Consider the following 24,100-nt stretch of genomic DNA (forward strand, 5'->3'; position numbering starts at 1 on the left):
GGGAGGAAGAGGTCAAACTATTTGATAAATCTGAGGGTGAAAAGTATCATATCCTCAGATGTTCTGATGAGGCTTCTCATATCCTTGAAAGATTATCCCAATGCAAAAATGGGAAAATATGAAGCTGCCTGCAAATTGACAGGAGTAGAAGGCTATTGCTCCAAAGCAGAGTCTCTTTATTTTTTTAATTTTATTTTAAATTTTATTTATTTGACAGAGAGACGGTGAGAGAGGGAACACAAGCAGGAGGCATGGGCAGAGGGAGAAGCAGGCTTCCCACGGAGCAGGGAACCAGATGCTGGGCTCGATCCCAGGACCCTGGGATCATGACCTAAGCCAAAGGCAGACACTTAACCAACTGAGCCACCCAGGCACCCCAAATTTGTTGGGTTTTTTAAAGAGATTTTTAGTTATTTTTCTGAGAGAAATAAATAGGGGGAGCTCCCAGAGGGAGAGGGAGAAGGAGAAGCAGGGTCCTTGTTGAATAGGGAGTTTGGTGCAGAGCTGGATCCCAGGACTTTGGATCATGAACTGAGCCGAAGGCGGGCACTTCACTGACTGAGGCACCCAGGCATCCCGAAAAAATTGTTTCTTAGGAAAATGAAAGTTTGAAGAGTTTAAATGATTAACCAGAAGACTCAAAAATATTCTGGAAAAGAATTTTATTATTAAGAGAATTTAAATGAAGAAACTGATAGAAAATGAAAGAAAATTATGTGCCCTTTCAAGACCTTTACATTCAATATTCCAGTTCTTCATTTTCTTGATACAACTGTATCACTATCACAATTTTTCCTCTCATGAATAAGAGGAAAAATGAGGTGGGAAGTATCCTGAGGAAGAGAATGAGCAATCTGTGAATCCTGAGACTGAAATTAACTATATAACATAAATGTGGAGGAAATGCATGTGATCAGCAGAGGTGTTCAATGAAAAAGTCACTAGTAAGTCACATATGTTATAACTAAAGAAATGTTGAACATAATCACATGCATTTCATGGTCAATATCCCATACTTTGCGCAATTACTCAAAAACAGGTTCTTCTCTTCTTTCCTGACCATTTTGCCAAGTGAAAATGATCTATCTAAAACTAATATGTCACAATCATGGTCTTCAGTGACTCGTCATTGCCTACAATGAATGCACTGTTTCATAAATAATGTTCAACTTATTATTCATTGCCTATATATGTTTAATAGTCAGTATAAAGAAATAATGTGTTGACTAAACATCAAGTACAAGATATATTAATACAGTGATAAATGTGCAAGAACAATGCTATTCCAAGCTTGAGCCACTGACCACCAGTATCAGTATCACATTAGAGGTGGAACACCTGGTTTTAGCAGGTTATCCAGGTGATTCTTATGAATTACAAGTTTTAGAAACACTGTTCTAGAAAGCTTAAAATGCACTAATTTCTCTTAGGGATCTCACCCTCCCCAAAGGTATGGAAAACATTTGCTGTGCAGCTAGAACTGTTAAACCTTCTCAAAAGTGCTCTGTGATAGAAAGAACAGGGTTGAGATTTCTGACTCCTAAGGACCATTTAGCCATGCTTAGCTTACAGTCCTTTTGAAAGATGTAGCTTCAATATGTGAGTTGAGTATATTTAATGTAACATATATTAATATGCTTGTGTGTGAATGGACTTAAAAAATATATATAGTAGAATTGGAGTCATGGCTAAATACCATTTAAGTAAGACTTTCATTTTAAGTAGACGTAACAAAATTTTAAGTTTATAGAGTTAACAATGCATAACTTACATTCATTTTACACATGCAAGAAAACTAAACTTAAGGAACTAAAAGCTGAAAAATATGAGAGGTAGTGGTATCTAATGAGTGACATTTTGATAGTCTATTAAATATTATGAATTAGACTATAGGAAAAAGGGAACTAAATTCTAAGAGAATAAATACAAAAAGGTCAACCCATGACCTTGGGAAAAAAGAAGGGAAGGAAAACTATTTTCAAAATGTACTATAAAAATTGTTAGACATGCTTCAGTGACAATAAGTAGAAGGCAATTACTCTTGACGGCATAAAAGGTGAGAGGAAAGAAGTCCATGTCCTCGCTTTTTTGTCAGTCCTGGCCATTCCTACTCTGTTCTTCTTCCTTGTTGTTGCCATGACTTGGTTTAGTTATTCCAATTTGCTGAAAACTAAAATCTCCATCACTAACAATTTTACTTTATATATTGTGTCTTGGGTAAAACTCATTTGTTGTGGTTATTGATTGGGAGGAAAAAGAATCAAACAGGGAGCAAATTCCCAGATGATGCTTCTCTGCTGGTTTGGTGCATACACTTTGAGAACCACTGCTTTAATGTGGTTGGTAATCAGTCGCAAGGACTGGTAGGTAGACACTAAAAGGAAAACAGTATCTCTCTGTGTAGGTTTTTAGGACACAGAGTATTAGTTACACATTTGCTACCTGCTCAAAAAATAGCTAAGTATATATTAATCTTTAAGAATTACAACTGACAATATTAGTAGTTGGAAGAAATTTCTTTCCAAAGATGAACCGAAACCTAAATAATTTTTTAAGAGACAGTGTTTATTTGCCTATATTAGGACTGTTGTAGAATCCAGTGTTATGGAACTTGCTCAGCTAGCCTATTTAAGTTTTGATATCAACATCCTTGGACTAACTTGAAAATGAATACCGTAAGTTCAAAATTTCTGCCTTCATTAAATTAAAAATAAGAATTTCTAAATGTTTATCTTTGTGTTAAGATTGTAAGTAATCTTATTTCACTTGTCTTTTTAACCTGATTATTACAAAGCAAAATAAAAATAAAAATAATTCATCTAGCAAATGTACTGTTTGTAGATATTGCCACTTAGTTCTATTAAAATTGGTCTTAAATTCTTAAATTAGAGCACCTGATATCCAGACCCAGCTGAGCTTTTATTTTACAGATTAAAATGCATGGATGACAATACACTACAATGATTAATGAAGCCGTTCTAGTTTAGCCTGAAGAGATTTAAAATGTCCCGTGATGGCTTGTACTGCGACTGAAGAGCTCACAGACTGGAGCTCCACCAGATAGCCACAAACGGCATCCAGGCACAGATTTGTAAATCTTCTCCTGTAAAGGAAAAGATACCTGATCAACTGTTGATACACTGAGAAACATTTCCTCCTGTAAGACTTCTCTCCAACTTCTGCTGACATTACTATCATCCCAGAAAGAGCAAGGACCATATGATTAAGTAAATGGTAAATCAATAAAAACAGACAAGAAATGCAGGGGCAAGGTGAATTACCACATGACCACCATGTTCTTTTGGGAGATTATTATAATGGGAAGGAGACAATAGGGATGACTCTTTAAATTAATACTGAATTATTTACGTTCTTTTGGTCTTTTCAAACAAATATACCTTGAAATGGCCAGTAATCTCACAAAGACATAACTGAACTGAAGGAGTTTAGAAGGAATTCATAAATTACATCATTTACCTATAGAAAGTATTCAGAACAGGGGTTGAAAAATGGAAAAAACTCTAACCTTTCAAATATGCTAACTGATACCATTCAAATAGTAATTCTTTGTATCTTCCCCCATCTAACTTTGTTGTTCAAATACTTATTAGAAATATTTAAGGTTTTGCTATAATGCAATAGCTAATTCATAGTTACCTTTCACAATTTAAAACCTGGCTAGGATTCTCAACATATCTTGCCAATAGTACATGTATACAATCCAAAAGGTGCAGTGGCTTCTTCATTCTGTTCCAGAATGGATCCTATAAAGAAAACATACACCATGAGATCTAAAGCGAACTGTGTCAACTGATTTTTCAACCATTTATATTATTAGTTAAACCAGTCTTCAGAGTCCCAGGCAAAATTTCTCAATACTAAAATAAGCATTTAATGCAGGAGCACTGTGACAATGGGTGTGCTAACGGTTCTCACTATTCTGAGGGCTTCCTGAACAGCATGGAGTGTGAGATGCCCTGTTCCGGGCAGAGAGAGTGGGGTGGCACTACTTTCCCCCTTGCTACCAATACAAAGACTTCAGAGATCACTACAGTGGCCCCCAGTGGAGGTGCGGTTGCTTACATCAAATCCCACCCCTTGTGGTGCTTATTTACTGGGAATGTTCTGACTCTGCGCCAGTGTGGCAGGTCTTTCCCCCAGAAGACCAGCATAGGAAGCACACCTGCACCAACTCTAATGCTCACAGAGAGCTTCAAAGCATCACCTGAGTACCGGTAGAACTAGGACTAGGCTTTAGGTTTTTTTTGTTGTTGTTGTTGTTAGTTTGTTTTTTCATTTCCTTTTCTCTTTTGGGGGATCAGGATTCTCACCACCCCTTCTTTTTCCCTGGAATCAGGCTTACAGTTTTTTGATTGTCTATTCGATTTTGGGAGGGAGGTTCCTTTTCTTTTTCTTTTTTGGAACAGGCCTATTTTTTCCTTCTTCTTCTCTGTCTTTTATTTTTCTTTTCTTAAGATTTTTATTTATTTGAGAGAGAGAGAGAGATCACAAGCAGGGAGGAAGGGTAGAGGGAGAAGCAGACTCCCCGCTGAGCAGGGAGTATGATGTGGGACTCAATCCCAGGACGCTGGGATCATGACCTGAGCTGAAGGCAGACACTTAACTGACTGAGCCATACAGGCGTCCCTTCTTCCCCACACCCCACCAGGCTTATTTTAACAAATAAATCAAAGCACATCTAGTTAAAAGGTCCAAACACTCCTCATGACAAGAAGGAGCTCTGCAGAGGATTAACCAGTGGGAAAGAGCAGTCAAAGCACAATAGCAGAGGCCACACAGCATACACCAGAAACACTTCTTGAAGTGCTACGCCCTGGACAGTGTATTGATTCTGCCACACTTTTTTTTTTTTTTTAAAGAAAGGGAGGGGCGCCTAGGTGGCTCAGTGGGTTAAAGCCTCTGCCTTTGGTTCAGGTCATGATCCCAGGGTCCTGGAATTGAGCCCTGCATCAGGCTCTCTGCTCAGCAGGGAGCCTGCTTCACCTCCATCTCTCTCTGCCTGCCTCTCTGACTACTTGTGATCTCTATCAAATAAATAAATAAAAACCTTTAAAAAAAAAAAAAGAAAAGAAAGGGAAAGAGAGAGAGAGAGAGATGGAAGAGCAGAAGGAGAGGGAGACAGAATCTTAAGCAGGCTCCATGCCCAGTATGAAGCAGGACATGGGGTGTGATCTCATGACCATGAGGTCATGACCTGAGCCCAAATCAAGTTGGACGCTTAACTGACTGAGCACTCAGGTACACCTGACACCTTTTTAATATAGCATTACTCTCAGATTCAAGAAACATAATAAGCCTTCAAAACACGCAAAAGACAGAAACTTATCCAAAATGACAAGATAGAAAAATTCTCCCCAAAAGAAAGGTCAATAAGAAATCATAGCCAGGAACTTGTACAAAACAGATATAAGCAATTTATCTGAATAAGGATTTAGAACAACAGGTGTAAGACTTCTAGCTGGGCTTGGAAAAAAGCATAGAAGACACCAGAGAAACCCTTGTTGCGGAGATAAAAGGACTAAAAACTAGTCAGGCTGAAATAAAAAATGCTATAGCTTGAGATGCGAAACCAAGTGGATATAATTACAATGAGGACTGAAGAAGCAGAAGAGCGAATAGGTGATATATACGATAAAATTATGGAAAATAATGAAGCTAAAGAGAAGAAGAAAAGAAAACTATTAGATTGTGTAGGTGGACTTAGGGAACTCAGCAAGACCATAAGGCAAACCAGGATCTATATCATAGGAGTCCCAGAAGAAGAGTGGGAAGAGGGGACAGATGGTCTATTTGAACAAATTATAGCTGAAAACTTCCCTAATTTGGCAAAGGAAACAGGCGTTCAAGTCCAAGAGGCACACAGAACTCCCCTCCAAATAAAAAAAATAGGTGAATACCACAAAATATCATTGTGAAACTTATAAAATACAAAGATAAAAAGAAAGTTCTGAAAGCAGCTAGGAACAAAAAAGGACCTTAGCCTACAAGGGTAGACACATAAGATTAGCAGTAGACATGTCCACTGAAACCTGGCAGGCCAGAGAAAAGTAGCATATTCGATGTGCTGTGAATGGGAAAAATAAGCAGCCAAGAATACTATATCCAGCAAGGCTGTCATTCAGAATAGGAGAGATAAAGTTTCCAAGACAAGCAAAAACTAAAGAAGTTCATAAACACTAAACTAGCTCTGCAAGAAACATCAAAGGGGATCCTCTGAGTGGGAAGGAGACCAAAAGCAACAAAGAATAGAAAGGAGCTGAGACAATCTATAGCAACAGTGTCTTTACGGGTAATACAATGGCACTAAATTCATATCTATCAATTATTATTCTGAATGTAAATGGACTAAATGTTCTAATCAAGAGACACAGGGTATCAGAATAGATTAAAAAAAAAAACAAAAAACAAGACCCATTGATATGCCTGTTTACAGACTCACTCTAGACCTAAAGATAACCCCAGACTGAAAGTAAGGGAGTAGAGAACCATAATCATGCAAATAGACATTAAAAAAAAAAGAAAGAAAGCAGGAGTAGCCATGCTTATATCAAACTAGATTAATTTATATTTAAGATTTTCATTATTATTTATGTATTTGTCAGAAAGACAGAGAGTGAGCGAGTGCACACCAGCACAAGCACAAGCACAAGCAGGGGGAGCTTCAGGCTCTCGGATGAGCAGGAAACCTGATGCGGGACTCAATCCCAGGACCCTTGGATAGTGACCTGCACCAAAGGCAGATGCTTAGCCAACTGAGCCACCCAGGTGTCCTGACAAACTAGATTTTTTAAAAATTGTATTTTTATTTTAATTATTTTTTTAAGAGGAGTTTTATTATTATTTATTATTTTATTATTTATTATTTAGACAGCCTAAGACCCCTGATTCATCACCTAGCACACCTTTTCACCATCATTCTGAAATCTCTCCAATCTCCATCCATTCTACTATACCCATCTTTATTTTAATTATTTTTTTTTTCTTTAAAGATTTTATTTATTTGACAGAATGGAGAGAGCACAAGCATGGGGAACAGTACAGGAAGAGGGAGAGGGAGAAGCAGGTTACCCCCAAACAGGGAGCCTGATGCGGGGCTCGATCCCAGGATCCTGGGATCATGACCCAAGCATAAGGCAGACACCCAACATCTGAGCCACCCAGGCACCCGACAAACTAGATTTTAAACCAAAGACTGTAAAAAGACATGACGCAGGCACTATATCATAATAGAGGGGTCTATCTAACAAGAAGATTGAACAATTGTAAATATTTATGCTTCTAACTTGGGAACAGCCAAATATATAAACCAATTAATAACAAACTTAAAGAAATTCATTGATAGTAGGGGACTTTCACATCCCACTCACAGCAATGGACAGATCATTAACGCGTAAGATCAACAAGGAAACAAGGGCTTTGAATGACACCCTAGACCAGATGGACTTAACAGATATATTCAGAGCATTTCATCCTAAAACAGCAGAATACAGATTTTTTTCAAGTGCACACGGAAGATTCTCCAGAACAGATCACATACTGGGTTACAAATCAGGCGTCAAAAAGTACAAAAAGACTGAGACCATACCATGGATATTTTCAGACCACAATGCTATGATACTTGAAATCAACCACAAGAAAAAAATTTGGAAAGACCACAAATAAATGGAGGTTAAAGAACATCCACTAGGGGTGCCTGGGTGGTCATTCAGTTAAGTGTTTGCCTTTGGTTTAGGTCATGATCCTGGAGTCCTGGGATAGAGCCCTGCATTAGGGAGGCTCCCTGCTAAGCAGGGAGGCTGGTTCTTCCTCTTCCTCTGCCCTTCTCCCTCCCCTTGAGTGCATGCACATGCTCTCTCTCTCTCTCTCTCTCTCAAAAAAACAAAAACAAAAACCCCCCAAAACAAACAAACAAACAAAAACCACAAAGAAAAACTTAAAAAGGAAATAAAGAACATCCTACTGAAGAATGAACCAATTAACCATGAAATTAAAGAAGAGATTAAAAAAATAAATGAAGGCAATTGAAAATGAAAACACTGTGGTCCAAAACCTTTGGGATGCAGCAAAAGCAGTCATAAGTGAGAAATACACAGCAGTACAGGCCTACCTGAAGAAGCAAGGGAAGTCTCAAATATACAACCTAAACTTACACCTAAGGGAGCTAGAAAAGGAACAGCAAATAAGGCCTAAGCCAGGAGAAGAAGGATAATAAAGCTAGAAGCAGAAATAAATGATATAGAAAAAAAACCCAATCAGACCAGATCAATGAAACTAGGAGGTGGTTCATTGAAAGAATAAAACTGATAAACCCCTAGCGAGACTTATCAAAAAGAAAACAGAAAGGACCAAATAAATAAAATCACAAATGAAAGAGACCAAACGAACACTGCAGAAATACAATTGTAAGAGAATATTATGAGGAATTACATGCCAATAAATTAGGAAATCGGGAAGAAATGGATGCATTCCTAGAAACATATTAACTACCAAAACTGAAACAGGAATAAACAAAATCTGAATAGACTCATAATCAGCAAAGAAACTGAATCAGTTATCACCAAAAATCTCCCAACAAACAAGAATCCAGGGATGGATGGCTTCCCAGGGGAATTCTATCAAACATTTAAAAAAGAATACCTATTCTTCCTAAACTGTTCTAAAAAATAGAAACGGAAGGAAAACTTCCAAACTCATTCTGTGAGGCCAGTATTACCTTGATTCCAAAACCAGATAAAGGAGAATTACAGGGAGCTCTGGGATGGCTTAGTGAGTGGAGCACTGGACTCCTGATTTCTGCTCAGGTCATGATCTCAGGGTCATGAGACTGAGCCCCGCGTTAGGCTCCATGTTCAGTGCAGAGTCTGCTTGTCCTTCTCCCACCCCCTCTGCTACACTCTAAAATAATAAGTAAAATAAATTTTTTAAAATGGAGAATTACAGACCAATATCCCTGATGGACATGGATACAAAATTCTCAACCAGGGGCTCCTGGGTGGCTCGGTCAATTAAGCAGCCAACTCTTGATTTTGGTTCAGGTCATGACCTCAGGGTCTCAGAATCAAGCCCTGCATTGGGCTCAGCGCTCAGCTGGGAGTCAGCTTGAGGATTCTCTCTCCCTCAGCCCCTCCCCCTACACACACTCTCCCTCTCTCAAATAAATAAATAATTTTTAAAAACCCCAATTCTCAGCAAGATACTAGCTAACTGGATCCAACATTACATTAAAAGTATTATTCACCACAACCAAGTGGGATTTATTCCTGAGCTGCAGGTATGGTTCAATATCCACATATCAATCCACGTGATATACCACATAAATAAAAGGATAAGAACCGTATGATGCTCTGAGGTGCCTGGATGGCTCAGTCACTAAGCGTCTGCCTTTGGCTCAGGTCAGAGTCCCAGGGTCCTGGGATCGAGCCCCACATCGGGCTCCCTGCTTGGCGGGAAGCCTGCTAATCCCTCTCCCACTCTCCTTGCTTATGTTCCCTCTCTCGCTGTGTCTTTCTCTATCAAATAAGTAAATAAATAAATAAGAACCATACAATGCTCTACATACAGGCAGAAATAGCATCTGACAAAATACAGCATCCTTTCTTGATAAAAACCCTTAAGAGCATAGGGATAGAAGAAACATACTTCAATATCATAAAGACCATATACAAAAGACCCACAAGTAATATCACCCTCAATGGGGAAAAAACAGAGCTTTTCTGCTATGGTCAGGAATAAGACAGGGATGTCCTCTCTCACCAATGTTGTCTAACATAGAACTGGAAGTCCTAGCCTCAGTAATCAGACAACAAAAGGAAATAAAAGGCATCCAAATTAGCAAGAAAGAAGTGAAACTTTCACTATTTACAGATGACATGATGCTCTGTGTAGAAAACCCCAAAGACTCCACCAAAAAATTGCTAGAACTGATACAGGAATTCAGCAAAGTTGCAGGGTATAAAATCAATGCACAGATGTCTGTTGCATTTCTATACAACAATAATGAAGCGGCAGAAAGAGAAATCAAGGAGTCAATCCCATTTACAATTGCACCAAAACCATAAGCTAGCTAAGAAGAAACCTAACCAAAGAGGTAAAAGATCTGTACTCTGAAGACCATAGAACACTTAAAAAGAAACTGAAGATGACACAAAAAAAATGGAAAAACATTCCATGCTCATGGAATGAACAAATATTGTTAAAATGTCTGTATTACCCAAGCAATCCACATATTCAATGAAATCCCTATCAAAATAACACCAGCAATTTTCACAGAGCTAGAACAATCCTAAAATTTGTATGGAACTAGAAAAGACCCCATATAGCCAAAGTAATGTTGAAAAAGAAAACCAAAGCTGGAAGCATCACAATTCCGAACTTTTAAGCTCCATTACAAAGCTGTAATTAAGAAGACAGTATGGTACTGGCACAAAAGCAGATATATAGATCAATGGAATGGAACAGAATGCACAGAAAGGGACCCGTAACTATATGGTCAACTAATCTTCACCAAAGTAGGAAAAAATATCCAATGGGAAAATGTCTCTTCAACAAATGGTGCTGGGAAAATTGGACAGCAACAGGCAGATGAAGCTGGACCACTTTCTTACACCATACAAAAAAAATAAATTCAAAATGGATGAAAGACCAAAATGTGAGACAGGAATCCAACAAAATCCTAGAGGAGAACACAGGCAGCAGTCTCTTTGACCTTGGGCACAGCAACTTCTTATTAGACATGTCTCCAGAGGCAAAGGAAAGAAAAGCAAAATGAACTCCTGGGATTTCATCAAGATAAAAAGCTTCTGCACAGCAAAGGAAACAGTCAACAAAACTAAAAGGCAACAAATGGAATAGGAGAAGATACATGGAAAGGACATATGTGATAAAGAATTAGTATCCAAAATGTATAAAGAACTTATCAAAGTCAAGACCCCAAAACAAATAATCCAGTTAAGAAATGGGCAGAAGAGGGAGCCTGGGTGGCTCAGTGGGTTAAGCCACTGCCTTCGGCTCAGGTCATGATCTCAGGGTCCTGGGATCGAGTCCCGCATCGGGCTCTCTGCTCATCAGGGAGCCTGCTTCCCTCTCTCTCTCTGCCTGCCTCTCTGTCTACTTGTGATCTCTGTCTGTCAAATAAATAAATAAAATCTTTAAAAAAAAAAAAAAGAAAAAGAAATGGGCAGAAGATATACGAATGGCTAAAAGACACATGAAAAAATGCTCAACATCACTCATCATCTGGGAAACACAAATCAAAACCGTAATGAGATACCTCCTCACACCTGTCAAGAGGAAACACAGGTTCCTAAACAGGAAATTTACATGCTCTACAAAATAACATCACAATGCAGTTTTCAAGGATGTTCAAATATTAACCATGACCAGATAAATAATCTAGAAACCACATTAATATTAAATGCTTATTTTATTTTACTTATTTTATTTTAATTTTCTTATCAGCTGTGATCCCTCTTTTGCTATAAACCTATACAGACTTAGTCTGATATTATAAATAAAGACTAAACCAGTAAACAATCTTAATTCTCATTCTGGGTAACTAGACATGAGCAGGTTATTTATTTAAAATCTCTGCCCTTGTCAGATGCTCATTTCAAGGTTTAAATGATATATACAAGTGTCTTGTAAAGCACTAAATAAACGTTTTGGTGGTGCTACCTTAAGAGACAACATATAGGTCAACAAGGTTTCATTTGCATCTTTTATCATAGGATAAAAATGATAAAATATATAGTCTGATAAGGTTCAATATGATCAGAAAGATTTTTTTTTTAAACTGAGAAAGAATTTTTTAAATTAAGGTATAACTGACACATAACATCATATCATTTTCAGGTGTACAACATATGAGTTGTTATGGGAATCAGTATGGGAAATGATCACTATACTAAGTCTAGTTACCATGCATCACCATCATAGTTACAAAGTTTTTTTCTTGTGGTGAGGAAGATCTTTGAGCACTGACATTTTAGATGAAGTTATAGGGAATAAATACAGTATTATTTTGTTCTGATAAAATAAACGGTGATTCTTTTTTTTTTTTTTAAAGATTTTATTTATTTATTTGACAGACAGAGATCACAAGTAGGCAGAGAGGCAGGCAGAGAGAGAGACAGGAGGAAGCAGGCTCCCGCTGAGCAGAGAGCCCGATGTGGGGCTCGATCCCAGGACCCTGGGATCATGACCCGAGCAGAAGGCAGAGGCTTAACCCTCTGAGCCACCCAGGCGCCCCTAAACGGTGATTCTTAATGTAATCGGTTTAGCTTATTCCACCAAGAGTAAAGAAAATATGTTTACTAAGAAATATTTGATTTTTATCATGATACATGGCAAAGCAACTCATTATCAGTTTTAGAAGTGTAAATTATGATAATTTCTTATATTGAACCAGTGAAGCATGTTTCTGAAGTAATTTTTATCATATGATGAGACACTTTCATAAACATACAATCAAAATATTCTTTTATTTAGAAAAGGTTTAACTTTAACTAAATTATTTCATTTTATTTTTTTCTTACCCGTGACTTGAACAAGTGATCATATACTTCTAATAGTCTAGGTAATGGCACTCCAATTTCATTCATTGTCTGTATTACAAAACCTACATCCCAGTTCAAAGTACAAACTTGCTGTTCTAAAAACTGCACAATAAAATCTGGAGAGGGAAAAAGATCAGAAATTAGAATTGTTAACTCTCTGCCTCACCCCAGCTTATTGAGAAAAAACAGGCAAACATTACGTAAGTTTAAGGTATAGAACATGAAGATGTTATACATATATACACTGTAAAGTGTTTACTCCAGTAAGGTTAGTTAACAGGTCCTTCACCTCACATAATTACTCTTTTGTTATTAAAGAATTGTTAACTCCTGGGGAGCCTGGGTGGCTCAGCTGGTTAACTGGCTACTTTCAGCTCATGATCTCAGGGTCCTGAGATTGAGTCCTGCATGGAGCTCCCCGGTCAGTAGGGAGTCTGCTTCTCCCTCTGCCCCTTCCCCCTGTTTGTGCTCGCACTTGCTCTTACTCTCTCAAATAAGTAAGATCTTTAAAAAAAGAAAACCAATTTTCAAAAAAATTTTTTTACAAAAATAAGTGATATATCAGAATAGGCAATGCAGAGACATAAACTAGATCAGTAATTGCCCAGGGCCGGAGAGTGGGAAGGTATAGGGAGTGACGGCTATTGGGTACATAGTTTCCTTTGGGGTGATGAGAATGGTCTAAATTTAATTGTGGTGATTGTTGTACAATGATGAATATGCTACAAAATTTAAAGCTATTAGGAAAAAACTACATTTTGCTGAGTTTGGAAAATACAGAAAGGTATAAGAAATAGAGACCATTCACAATCCCACTATTGGAGAAGACCCAGTGGTATTTCTTCAGTATCTTGATATATTATATACTCAATTTAACAGTTTTTCAGAAAAGAAGGGTTACCGGCATCCTGATTTTAGAAATATTTAATGTGTTTTTTAAGCACATCCACCCCCTCAGATGTGTAAGTTATTTATTTGATGGTTCTAATTTTGGCCCCATTCTCACTTTTTACTCCCTATCATATCACAAATAAGATTGTAATAGTAACAATCACATTCATATTTATGATAGTCAAAATCTGAGAATGACCAAGGTGAATGTCCCCAGGTAAGAAGAATCACTGAAAAGACTGCCACTGACTGAACCTGCAACTACCCTAGAATCTACCATACAAAAATTTTGCATAGGTAATCAAATTCCTAAAAACTCTACACTTGCTCTAGTTTGCAGCCCCCGGAGCTTGTTTGACATTGAAAGATGGATGAAAAAAGAAGAAGGAAAAAAAGGGCCTCTTCTACCCTAGACATTATTGGGTTCAAAAATTAAAAATCTAAGCCAAAGCAGAAATACTCTCTAAAGAAATTTGTATAATGTGGCCTTTTTATTATTAAAATTGTTAAGGTTTTATTTTCTCTTTATTTTCCTCATTAATAAATAGCATGGCAGTTTTAAATACTATACTTACAAGAGAAAAGGGTATGATTATAATGACTTGATTTCCTGACATTTCCAGGAAATAAATTGTAAATCAGAGATGGTCTATAAAAAGGGCTCTATCCTCATTAAATAAACAAAACAATTTAATGTTATGTTGTGAGCATTTTCCTGGTTCTCAACATTTTTCAAAGACCCTAGGTGCTTAACATCTTACTTTATGGATGTATTTATGTTGATTCTATTCTTTTATTTTTATTTTTTATTTTTTTTAAGTAGGCTAAAAGCCCAGCATGGAGCCCAACATGGAGCTTGAACTCATGACTCTGAGATCAAGGCCTGACCTGAGAACAAGAGTTGGACGCTGAGTCAAGTGAGCCACTCAGGCACCCTGATTCTACTGTTTTACAACTGAAGAAAAACATTATACATTGGCAAATGGCTAATAATTAGAGTCATATACATAACAATTATAGTAATATAGTTGATTAAGAGGTTCAAAAAATTGCATTTTAAACACAATAATTTGCTGTTTAATTTTTTTAAAGATTTACTTATTTTTCTGAGAAAGAGAAAGAGTATGAGCAGGGGGAGGGGCACAGGGAGAAGGAGAATTCTCAAGCAGGTTCCCTGCTCAGTGGGGAGCACAATGTGAATCAGGGCTCTATCCCAAGACCCTGAGATCATGACCTCAGCTGAAATCAAGCGTCAGCTGCACAACCAACTGAGCCACCCAGGTACCCCAACTATTTGTTATTTTAAAGAAAAATGTGTCCTCAATATAATAAGAGGAGTTGAAGCAATCACAGATTGCCCATGCAGAAAAACAATCATTTTTCTTTCTTCCTTAAAACTTGTAGAGGGTTACCAACAATATAATCGTTACTAAGGTCTGTTAGCACTATCCCCAGATATGGAGACTTGCAAGGTCAAAGAAAGTTCCTTACCTAACTACCAACGAATTCTGCTATCTTTGGAGATTTTTCTTTCTGGAGAGGTAGAATTACACTATTGAGCTAAATAGCAACAAAGACACAATTCCACTCTGAAGAACATCAATTTTTTCCATGTCAATGAAGAAAACCATCAAAACAAAACAAAACACCCATGATAGCACGTAAGATTACTGCTTACCTAAAGGAAAGAAGCGAGGTGTGCCAGCGTAAATTTTGCCCAGGAGCACAACCTTGAGACTGAGGGCATGCATTCTATCTGAGGAGCTCAGTGCCACGCTTTCATTCAATTCTGCAAGAAAAAGACATGCCATGAGAAACCAAATGGCTTTTCATGCGAAATGTTTAAATTGGCTCTTTCATTCTATTTCAAGGTAAAAAGTATCCTACAAATGATATTCTAATATAATGAGCAGATACTGTGTTTCTGTTAGTGTCTGAAATACTTATCTTTTTTTTTTTTTTTTAAATATTTATTTGACAGAGAGAGATCACAAATAGACAGGCAGGCAGAGAGAGAGAGGGAAGGAAGCAGGCTCCCTGCTGAGCAGAGAGCCCGATGCGGGACTCGATCCCAGGACCCTGAGATCATGACCTGAGCCGAAGGCAGCAGCTTAACCCACTGAGCCACTCAGGCGCCCTGAAATACTTATCTTAAATAAGACACAGGTTATGGGATTCTGAGGAAAGTGTCTCAGAATCCTTTATTAAGAAGAACAACCAGGGGCACCTGGGGGGCTCAGTCATTAAGCATCTGGCCTTCGGCTCAGGACATGATCCCGGGGTCCTGGGATCGAGCCCTTCACCAGGCTCCCTGCTCAGTAGAGAGACTGCTTCTCCCTCTCCCACTCCCCGTGCTTATATTCCCTCTCTCGCGGTCTTTTTCTGTCAAATAAGTAAATAAAATCTTTTTTTTTTTTTTTTTAAAGATTTTATTTGACAGAGAGAGACATAGTGAGAGAGGGAACAGGAGTAGGAGAGGGAGAAGCAGGCTTCCTGCTGAGCAGAGAACCTGATGCGGGCTTCCATCCCAAGGCCCTGGGATCATGACCTGAGCCAAAGGCAGACACCTAATGTCTGAGCCACCCAGGCGCCCCTAAATAAAATCTTAAAAAAAAAAAAAAAAGAACAACCAAAAAATAACTATCCTTTTCTCAGAGTTTTCTCCAATATAAATTGAGGTCACTCTCTACAGGACCACCCTCTGCCATATCCAGGTGCCCCCCACTTAGGTATATTCAATTTTCATGAGCTCTAGATATATGAAAGCCACTAATAGCTTGCATTCCTCTTCCAAGTCACTAAATAATGTATGCTAATATATCTGTAAGTGAGCACTTACCTTTCTCTATGATATCTTGCCAAAGTGTCTGCACCAATATAGGGTCTGAATAACCAGCGCAATGAATTATTGCAAGTTTACACTCTGCAAGTTTAAACGGGTCAGCAAATTCCCCATAAAGCTGTCGGAGAAAATGCCAACATTATACATACAACCAGAGGTCAAGAGTCAGAAATTAATAGTGATACACTCATTGAAAATTAAAAATGACCAAAAATTTTATCCAAAGTTCCTAAAATACGATATAAAGATGTGATGACATGCAGCTAGTCATAACTTCAGATTAAGAATGGTAAAGGCTTGGTAAAATTAATAGATTTCAACATGTGTGCCTCCCCAGCCCCCTTGGCTGGCAGGGAGATACTGTAATAACATGTCTTTTATAATTAGCACTGTCTAAACCAGGATTTAAAGAATCATGGAAACACAAGTCTCAGGGTGCTTCACGGTCCTTGGAGAAATGTCCAAAAATTATTGAAAAAGGGACTGCTCTGAAGTACAGAGTGGGAGAGGCTTGGAGAGATAAGCAAAGATAAGTTACTTCTCCAAGACAAGAAGCAGGGCCATAAAATAAGTGGCAGGAGTTTTAACAAAGCTTGGTGTGAGGCTGATAAGAGTCTTGATAGAAAATGGCCTGGACAGAGCAAGTTAGCTGTCCCTAAGAGTCAGATACCACAGCAGTGATCTCTCAGCCCAGCGACATGCTCCCCAGGATGGGTTATCTTAATTTGTGGAGACAGATTAATCTTTCTCATGAAACGCAAAGTAGAATGCAAATGAAACAAGGAATTTATAGGTATTATGTGACTGCTAGAGGAATTCAACTTGTTTTTTTATTACCTTAGTTATGTCCATTAGCTCAGAATCCAGCTGAGAAATTGCATCCTGTACAGAAGAATGATGGGAATACTGTCTTTGTAGTGTCTCTTGTATCTGAAGTTGGATCCTAGCAACCTAGTTTGGATTAAAAAAAGCAAGTCTTAAGTTCTTGATGATAAATCAACAAGTACTTGAAGGAATGATTCCTCGTATCTGACTTTAAGTTGGTTAAAGTAAAAATAATGTATAAATAACAACATAGTGACTATAACACTGTATCGCATATTTGAAAGTTGTTGAAGAAAATAAATTGTAGTTCTTATCACAAGAAAAAAATTTTTTAATTATGTATATGGTGGTAAGTGTTAGATTTATTATGGTGATCATTTTGCAATACCTAAAAATACTGAATCATTACACTGTATACCTGAAACTAATATAATGTTACGTCAATTATACCTCAATAAAAAACTGTACAAATGAAGACTTCTATTGTAACAAACTAGCAGCTCTTCATCACAACACAAAAGATCTCATAGAAAGTATACTATGGCGGAGAGCCTTTGCTGTCACTGTAAAACCCATCTCTCCCACAATTGCAGCCAGAAAATGGCTAGACCATATTTTCCAACCTCCTCTGTAGGGAGATATGGCCATAAGACTAAGTTCTCTTCAATGGACTGTAAGTGGCTGTAAAGTATGTCACTTCAGGACTGAGGTCTTTAAGAGAGTGAATGTGCTTCTTACATGTGATTTTTTCTCTTACTCCCTCTGACAGAAGAAAAAGTTAAGGCCATAGGGAAAGGCAGAGCCAGAAAATAGAACTTGGGTATTAAAATCAATCAAGTGGAAGAAAGCCAGTGGCCAGTCAGGAACACCAACTCTGGATATTTGTGAATGAGAAATAAGCTTTTGTATTTGCATTATTACATATTTTTGGGTCTCGTAATTAGGGCAGTTTAGCCTACTCTACTTCACGTATCTACTCATTAGTTTCCAGAATAAATGGTAAATGTGATAATCTCCTTTGTGTTGGAACAGTTGGAAAAAAAAAAAAACCTTTAGAAATGCCACAGAGAAAAATCTAATTATACCAATGTCCTGTGACCCAATAAAAGATGTATGTCTAAATACGAAAATAAATACATACAGGCAGAAGACACTAGAATTACTAACTGCTACTGACCTATGAGTTACTAGAGGGAAGAAGGGAAAATGAAATAAATGCAGGCAAAGTTTAAGTATCTTTAGCGCTTACTTCCATTTTTTCTTCTAATTCATGAAGGAATTCACCATCTGCAGCTATCGATGAAATGGCAGTAGAACTTTTGGCACTAAGAATGGCTCGAGCAATGTACTCTAGTCGCTGCTGAAGTGAAATTTCTGTGCTGGGGGGGAGAAAAACCTTACTTTTATTTATATGAACTCTTAAGGATCCAATATACAAATATATTAATTATGATGCACTATTTTGTACATACCAAATGAGCCATAAAAGCCCATTTGAAACTTGAAAAAACTATTAAAGGACTTCTAATGAAAGAGATCTACAGTTTAAGGCAATAAATAAAAAAATGCTTAAGTTTACATCCAAGAAAGTAACTTCTGATTTTAAAACTTTAATTCAGTATATTAAAACTTGGATTCTTCGAAACACTAAACTAAGGAGAAAGTTCTTTATCACTCCTCATATTCTTCACTTCTCTACCTTAATACAGCTAATACTATATGTGATCCTCCACAAATTAACTAGAGTGACCTCTTAAAAACAGAAATCAAATTATGTCACATGTCTTCACCTACTCCTTCAACCTCCTCTCCTTTCACTTGCTCCCGTGTTCACCATCTCCAACCTCACTGGCTTTCTTTTTTGTATCCTAAACATGATAAACTTGAATCTGAAACTACCTCTGCAGAGACTATTGTTCCCAAGCTTGGGCCATTTCCTCCACATCTTTAATACTGTACTTTCTTGTCACTTGAGAATCAATTTTCTTTTTTTTTTTATTTTTAAAAAAGATTTTATTTATTTATTCGACAGACAGAGATCACAAATAGGCAGAGAGGCAGGCAGAGAGAGAGGAGGAAGCAGGCTCCCCACTGAGCAGAGAGCCCGATGCAGAGCTCGATCCCAGGACCCTGAGATCATGACCTGAGCTGAAGGCAGAGGCTTAACCCACTGATTCTTGCCCCAAGAATCAACTTTCATAACAATTTGAGGCCTTCTCTGACCAATCTTAACTAAAGCCGCTCCTCACCCCCACTTCCCAATAGGCCCTTTTTACTATATTATTCTATTTCTATTATTTTTATAGAACCTGAATTTGTGTCTGCATTCTATACCCACTGGAATGGGAGCTCTTGGGAACAAAGGTGGTATTTACGTTGTTCACTATTCCTTTCTGCATGCCTTGAATATACATCACTGGTGCTCAAAATCTATTTGCTGGCTGGCGGGCTGGCAGGTGTCAGAAAGCCCAAGCATGTATCCACTTCCTTGATTACCACCTTCAGTCTTTTCTAATCCCCCATCACACTTGGTTCTTTGACATTACAAAGTGACTTGGCATTAAAAACAAACACACTAATTCATTTAGTTGCTGGCAACCTCTCATACTAACCAGTATTAAATGTAACTTTTGATATCCCCCTTACTTCCAGTTTGAATCAGAAAAAAACTAGCTTTCTTTTACTTTCAGATCAAACTGTCCTTCTGTATAGCTATGGCTCCCATATTTCTCCCCTTCTAAAAAAAAAAGAAAGGGAGGGAAGGAGGAAGGAAGAATTAACTCCTCTCTCCCTTCTATCTTTGAAAGTATCGGTGTAGATGACAGTTACTTAGCCCTGACCATCTCTCAGTGCTGCACATAAAGGACTGTTTAAACATTTAGTACATTTAGGACCTGTTTCTAAAAGTGCTTCCCTTTCTTTCCCCTCTCGTCTCTAAAAAAAGCCCTACTTGACCAAACATATTAAAAGTGGGTAACATTTCCAAATAATTTAAAATACAAATTCTATAGCTGCCAATTTATTTGCTGCAGCCTGTATGTGCAAAAAGAGTGTGGTGAGAAAGAGAGCAACATTATAGTTGGACAAATATTTTATTGCGGAAAAAGAAGGTAAGCTGAGAGCTAGAGTAGAAGGACAGTGTATCTCACATGAGGAGGAAATTAGGTTATATGTGTTATGTACAAAGTAGATATGGATAATGAGTGTTCTTAAAAGTTAGAGAATTTGTGAATTTTTTTTTTTAAGATTTTATTTATTTGACAGAGAGAGAGCAGAAGCAGGAGGAGTGGCACACAGAGGGAGAAGCAGGCTCCCTGCTGAGAGAGGAGCCTGATGCAGACTCAATCCCAGGACCCCGGGATTGTGACCTGAGCCAAGGATAGACACTGAATGACTGAGCCACCCAGGCATCCCTTCTGAATATGTTATAATAACAATCTAACAAGAAAAAAGGTCAATAAATATTAATGGAAGGCCAATTAAGAATAAATACGTACATACTCACACTTGCTATTACAGTCACATCTAGACTCTTTAAAGTAGGCTCTATGCCCAACGTGGGCTTGAACTAATGCTCTGAGATAAGAGTCACATGCTCTACTGAGTGAGCCAGTGAGATGCCCCATAAATTACCATTCTGATTAACTTCGTTTAAAAACAAGTTTGTTTCCACAACCTCTTCTTCCTAACTTAACCGATCTTCAGTTTTTAAAAATAGAACTTGTGTTATTTTGGCAAAGAAGATTCCAAATGAAAATACAAGGTCAAATTAATGGTCTGTCCAAAATTATATTGTCTTTTGACATGATAATCTAACTAGAAATTTCAATGCTTTCTTTAATAAGATTCTTAACAATCTTTAACATAAATGCTCAAAACTTTTTTGTAATTTAAACCAATAGTGCAGAGGAAATTAGTCTAGATTTAGTAAAACATTTAAAATTATAAAGCCTTTGAGAGATTTTGTCCTTTTTTTTTTTTTTTAAAGATTTTTAATTTATTTATTTGACAGAGATCACAAGTAGGCAGAGAGGCAGGCAGAGAGAGAGGAGGGGAAGCAGGCTCCCTGCTGAGCAGAGAGCCCGATGCGGGGCTCAATCCCAGGACCCCAGGATCATGACCTGAGCCGAAGGCAGAGGCTTAACCCACTGAGCCACCCAGGCGCCCCCGATTTTGTCCTTTTAATTAAGAATACTAATTAACTGCTTAGTAGTAAAGAATCTAAAAATATACTTTAAAGAAGAGATTTAGAAGATAGTTTGACTAAAGACAGTCTTGGGTATTTAGTACCTCCTATACACTATTAAAAAAGAAAAAAACTGTAAACTGTAGGTAAATCCAAGTAAAAGCATAAAAACTGTACATACTATAACCTGAATAAGGTTTTATTTAATTTCTGAAATCCAGATGTGTCTGGTTATAGGTCAGTTATCGATCATTATTCATAGAAGTAAGAGTATTATACCATACCTATGCATGTCAGCCAATTTGGACAGGACGCGAGCAGCATTACTAAAGCTTCTGTTCTTTTCATAATACCTCCACAGTAAATCCATATAACGAACTTTGTTTTGATCAACTTTGGCCATTCGGACTAGATGTGGCTCCAGAAATGGAGAAGCAATCTGCAAATTATAAAGTCACTCAGAAACTTCTGGACTAGCCACTTGCTCTTTATGTAGTAACTACAACATTTTTAAAACAACTACAGGTATGCCTTGCTTTACAAATACATAAGCAAAATTATAATCTAACAACAGACAGAGAGCAATTTTTTTCATTATACATGATTTTTGTTTTACTAGAGTTAACCAAAGAGTTGCTATGATAGTTGAATTAGGCTAATTAAACTAATCATAATCCAGTTACAATTTTTAAATTTTTCTTTTCTTTTTTGAGACAGAGAGAGAGTGAGCATAAGCAGGGGTCAGGGGGAACCCCAAGCAGGCTCCATCTCACGACCCGAGGATCACAACCTGTGATGAAATTGAGAGTCAGATGCTTAACCGAATGAGCTACCCAGGCATCCCCAACTACAAATGAAAACTCAGCTATTGATTCCTCAAAGACGTTTGCCATTGTCAAATGCCACACATTTATTTTATAGAATGAAGAATACTGAGACTTAGGATAGTAAAAAGACATGTATGAAGTCACATACTGAATTAATGACAGAGGTTATGCCAAGTTTAGGACTCCTAATTCATAATCCAATGATTTTCATCCCACAATATTAGAAAATTAGAGCAATAGTTTACTTTGTCCACCAGGAAAGGATATTACATTACTTGGATTGATGCTAACACATAATGGTAGGTTCAGGATAAGAAAATGAATTTCCTGGTATCTGCGTTTTTTTTTTTATTTTTTATTTTTTTAAGGATTTTATTTATTTGACAGAAAGAGAGCGAGTGAGTGAGCACAAGCTGGGGAGTGGCAGGCAGAGGGAGAGGGAGAAACAGGACCCCTGCTGAGTAGGGCCCCGGATGCAGGGCTTGATCCCAGGACCTTGAGATCATGACCTGAGCCGAGGCAGACGCTTAACCAACTGAGCCACCCATGCACCCCTCCTTCAACTATATATATATGCTCATTGAAAATACAAGTTAACAATATTGGAATAAAAAAATATTTTTTACCTGTAATAGCTTATCTGCAAGATCAGCTTGTATCAGCCAATTATAAAGGGCAATACTAAAGAGCTCATCTTTGGATCGTTGAGATAATTTAAGCATTTGTTCAAACTAAAACAAAAAATAAAAATAAAAATTAGCAGTTAAAGGCTCTCCTGCTGGACATCATAACCATCAAAAATGCTGAAATCAAGAATCTTTGTAAATGCTTATTTCTAAGATCTACTACCTTTCCCAAGACGAGCTGTCTCCACTATTACACAGATCGTCTAAACAATGTATTTTTAGGATAAAAATATGCTATGTCCCTTACATGATGTCCTGCTTCTTCATTACTCAGCATATTGGGATCAGATGACAATACTGGAGGCCCAGGTTTTTTGGGTACACTGGGAGACTGAGGAGCAGCCTTACTTTGGTTTACCAATTCTTGAAGCGTATCTGTAATACACTTATAACTGTTTAATCTGAAAAAGAATGGAAAAGGAGCAAATGCATTGTTTAATTAGATAGCAACTGACTAATTTAAATACACAATAATATGAAGACTATTTTGGGGACTAGAGATATGTACACACACAAATATATTTGGTATTAAAAATAATATAAATCGTATACTTTTTCTATGTTTGAGAAATGTCATTAACCATAAAAGGGTGAAGTTATAAAAATTAATGTATTAATAAAAAAATGTTTTAGATAGGTTATATATTTCTTTTATGGACACACTTTTTTTCTTAACAGTCACTACTAATTTGTGAACATTTAAAAATCATCCCATAAAATAAAATACAAATTATCACCCAGAACCAGAAATTAGGTGGGGGAGAGATGGTTCCAAATAAGTTATTGCATTTAAAGCTGACATTAGTAAAGTGTTATAAAAACCATAGAGGCAAGTTCAAAAACATTTATAAGTCCTTAAGAATTTCAACCAGACTAAAAGTTGACCCCTAAGGCAAGAATTATAATCCTAATTTAGGCCTGTGATAAAACGAAACATTTTTAAGTGAAAGCATAATTCATTCTTATAAGTGTTGTACTTAAAATATTGTTTTCCTAATACAATCAATCGAACTGTACACCAAGGAAAGCCTGTATCCAAAAAGTTGACAAGCCGCCAGGGTGATAAAACTTGCCTTTCTTGGAAAGCCTGCAGTCCCACGATGTCTTCTTCTGGTTCTCCATGTTTATAGAAATGAAGTCCAAGACCCTGAGGATCTTTTTTTTCTGCAGCAGTAAGAGAGAGCTCCACTACACCCTCATAAAAACGGACTAATGGGAAAGGAAAAGGACAAAGAGATAAGGCTTATTAAGCCGGATGTGTTTTTCCT

The 24,100-nt window shown here is 37.4% G+C and overlaps 1 protein-coding gene across 1 annotated transcript in view; it reads right to left on the minus strand.

The window, feature by feature from the left end:
* Positions 1-647: 647 nt before the first annotated feature.
* The window catches only part of NUP155 (nucleoporin 155), a 66,628-nt gene continuing 43,175 nt past the window's right edge, over positions 648-24,100 (minus strand). The window contains exons 25-35 of the mRNA XM_032851350.1: positions 23,906-24,041; positions 23,080-23,233; positions 22,773-22,877; positions 21,604-21,758; positions 18,383-18,512; positions 17,146-17,259; positions 16,306-16,426; positions 15,145-15,255; positions 12,555-12,691; positions 3,658-3,764; positions 648-3,103 (exon numbers count right to left, since the gene is read on the minus strand). Coding sequence (XP_032707241.1) covers positions 2,965-3,103; positions 3,658-3,764; positions 12,555-12,691; positions 15,145-15,255; positions 16,306-16,426; positions 17,146-17,259; positions 18,383-18,512; positions 21,604-21,758; positions 22,773-22,877; positions 23,080-23,233; positions 23,906-24,041 — 1,409 coding nt within the window. The 3' untranslated portion in view covers positions 648-2,964. The remainder of the gene's footprint in view (positions 3,104-3,657; positions 3,765-12,554; positions 12,692-15,144; positions 15,256-16,305; positions 16,427-17,145; positions 17,260-18,382; positions 18,513-21,603; positions 21,759-22,772; positions 22,878-23,079; positions 23,234-23,905; positions 24,042-24,100) is intronic.

Source organism: Lontra canadensis, unplaced genomic scaffold (genome assembly GCF_010015895.1).
Source record: "Lontra canadensis isolate GAN:19392208 unplaced genomic scaffold, GSC_riverotter_1.0 scaffold5, whole genome shotgun sequence".
Taxonomy (NCBI): domain Eukaryota; kingdom Metazoa; phylum Chordata; class Mammalia; order Carnivora; family Mustelidae; genus Lontra; species Lontra canadensis.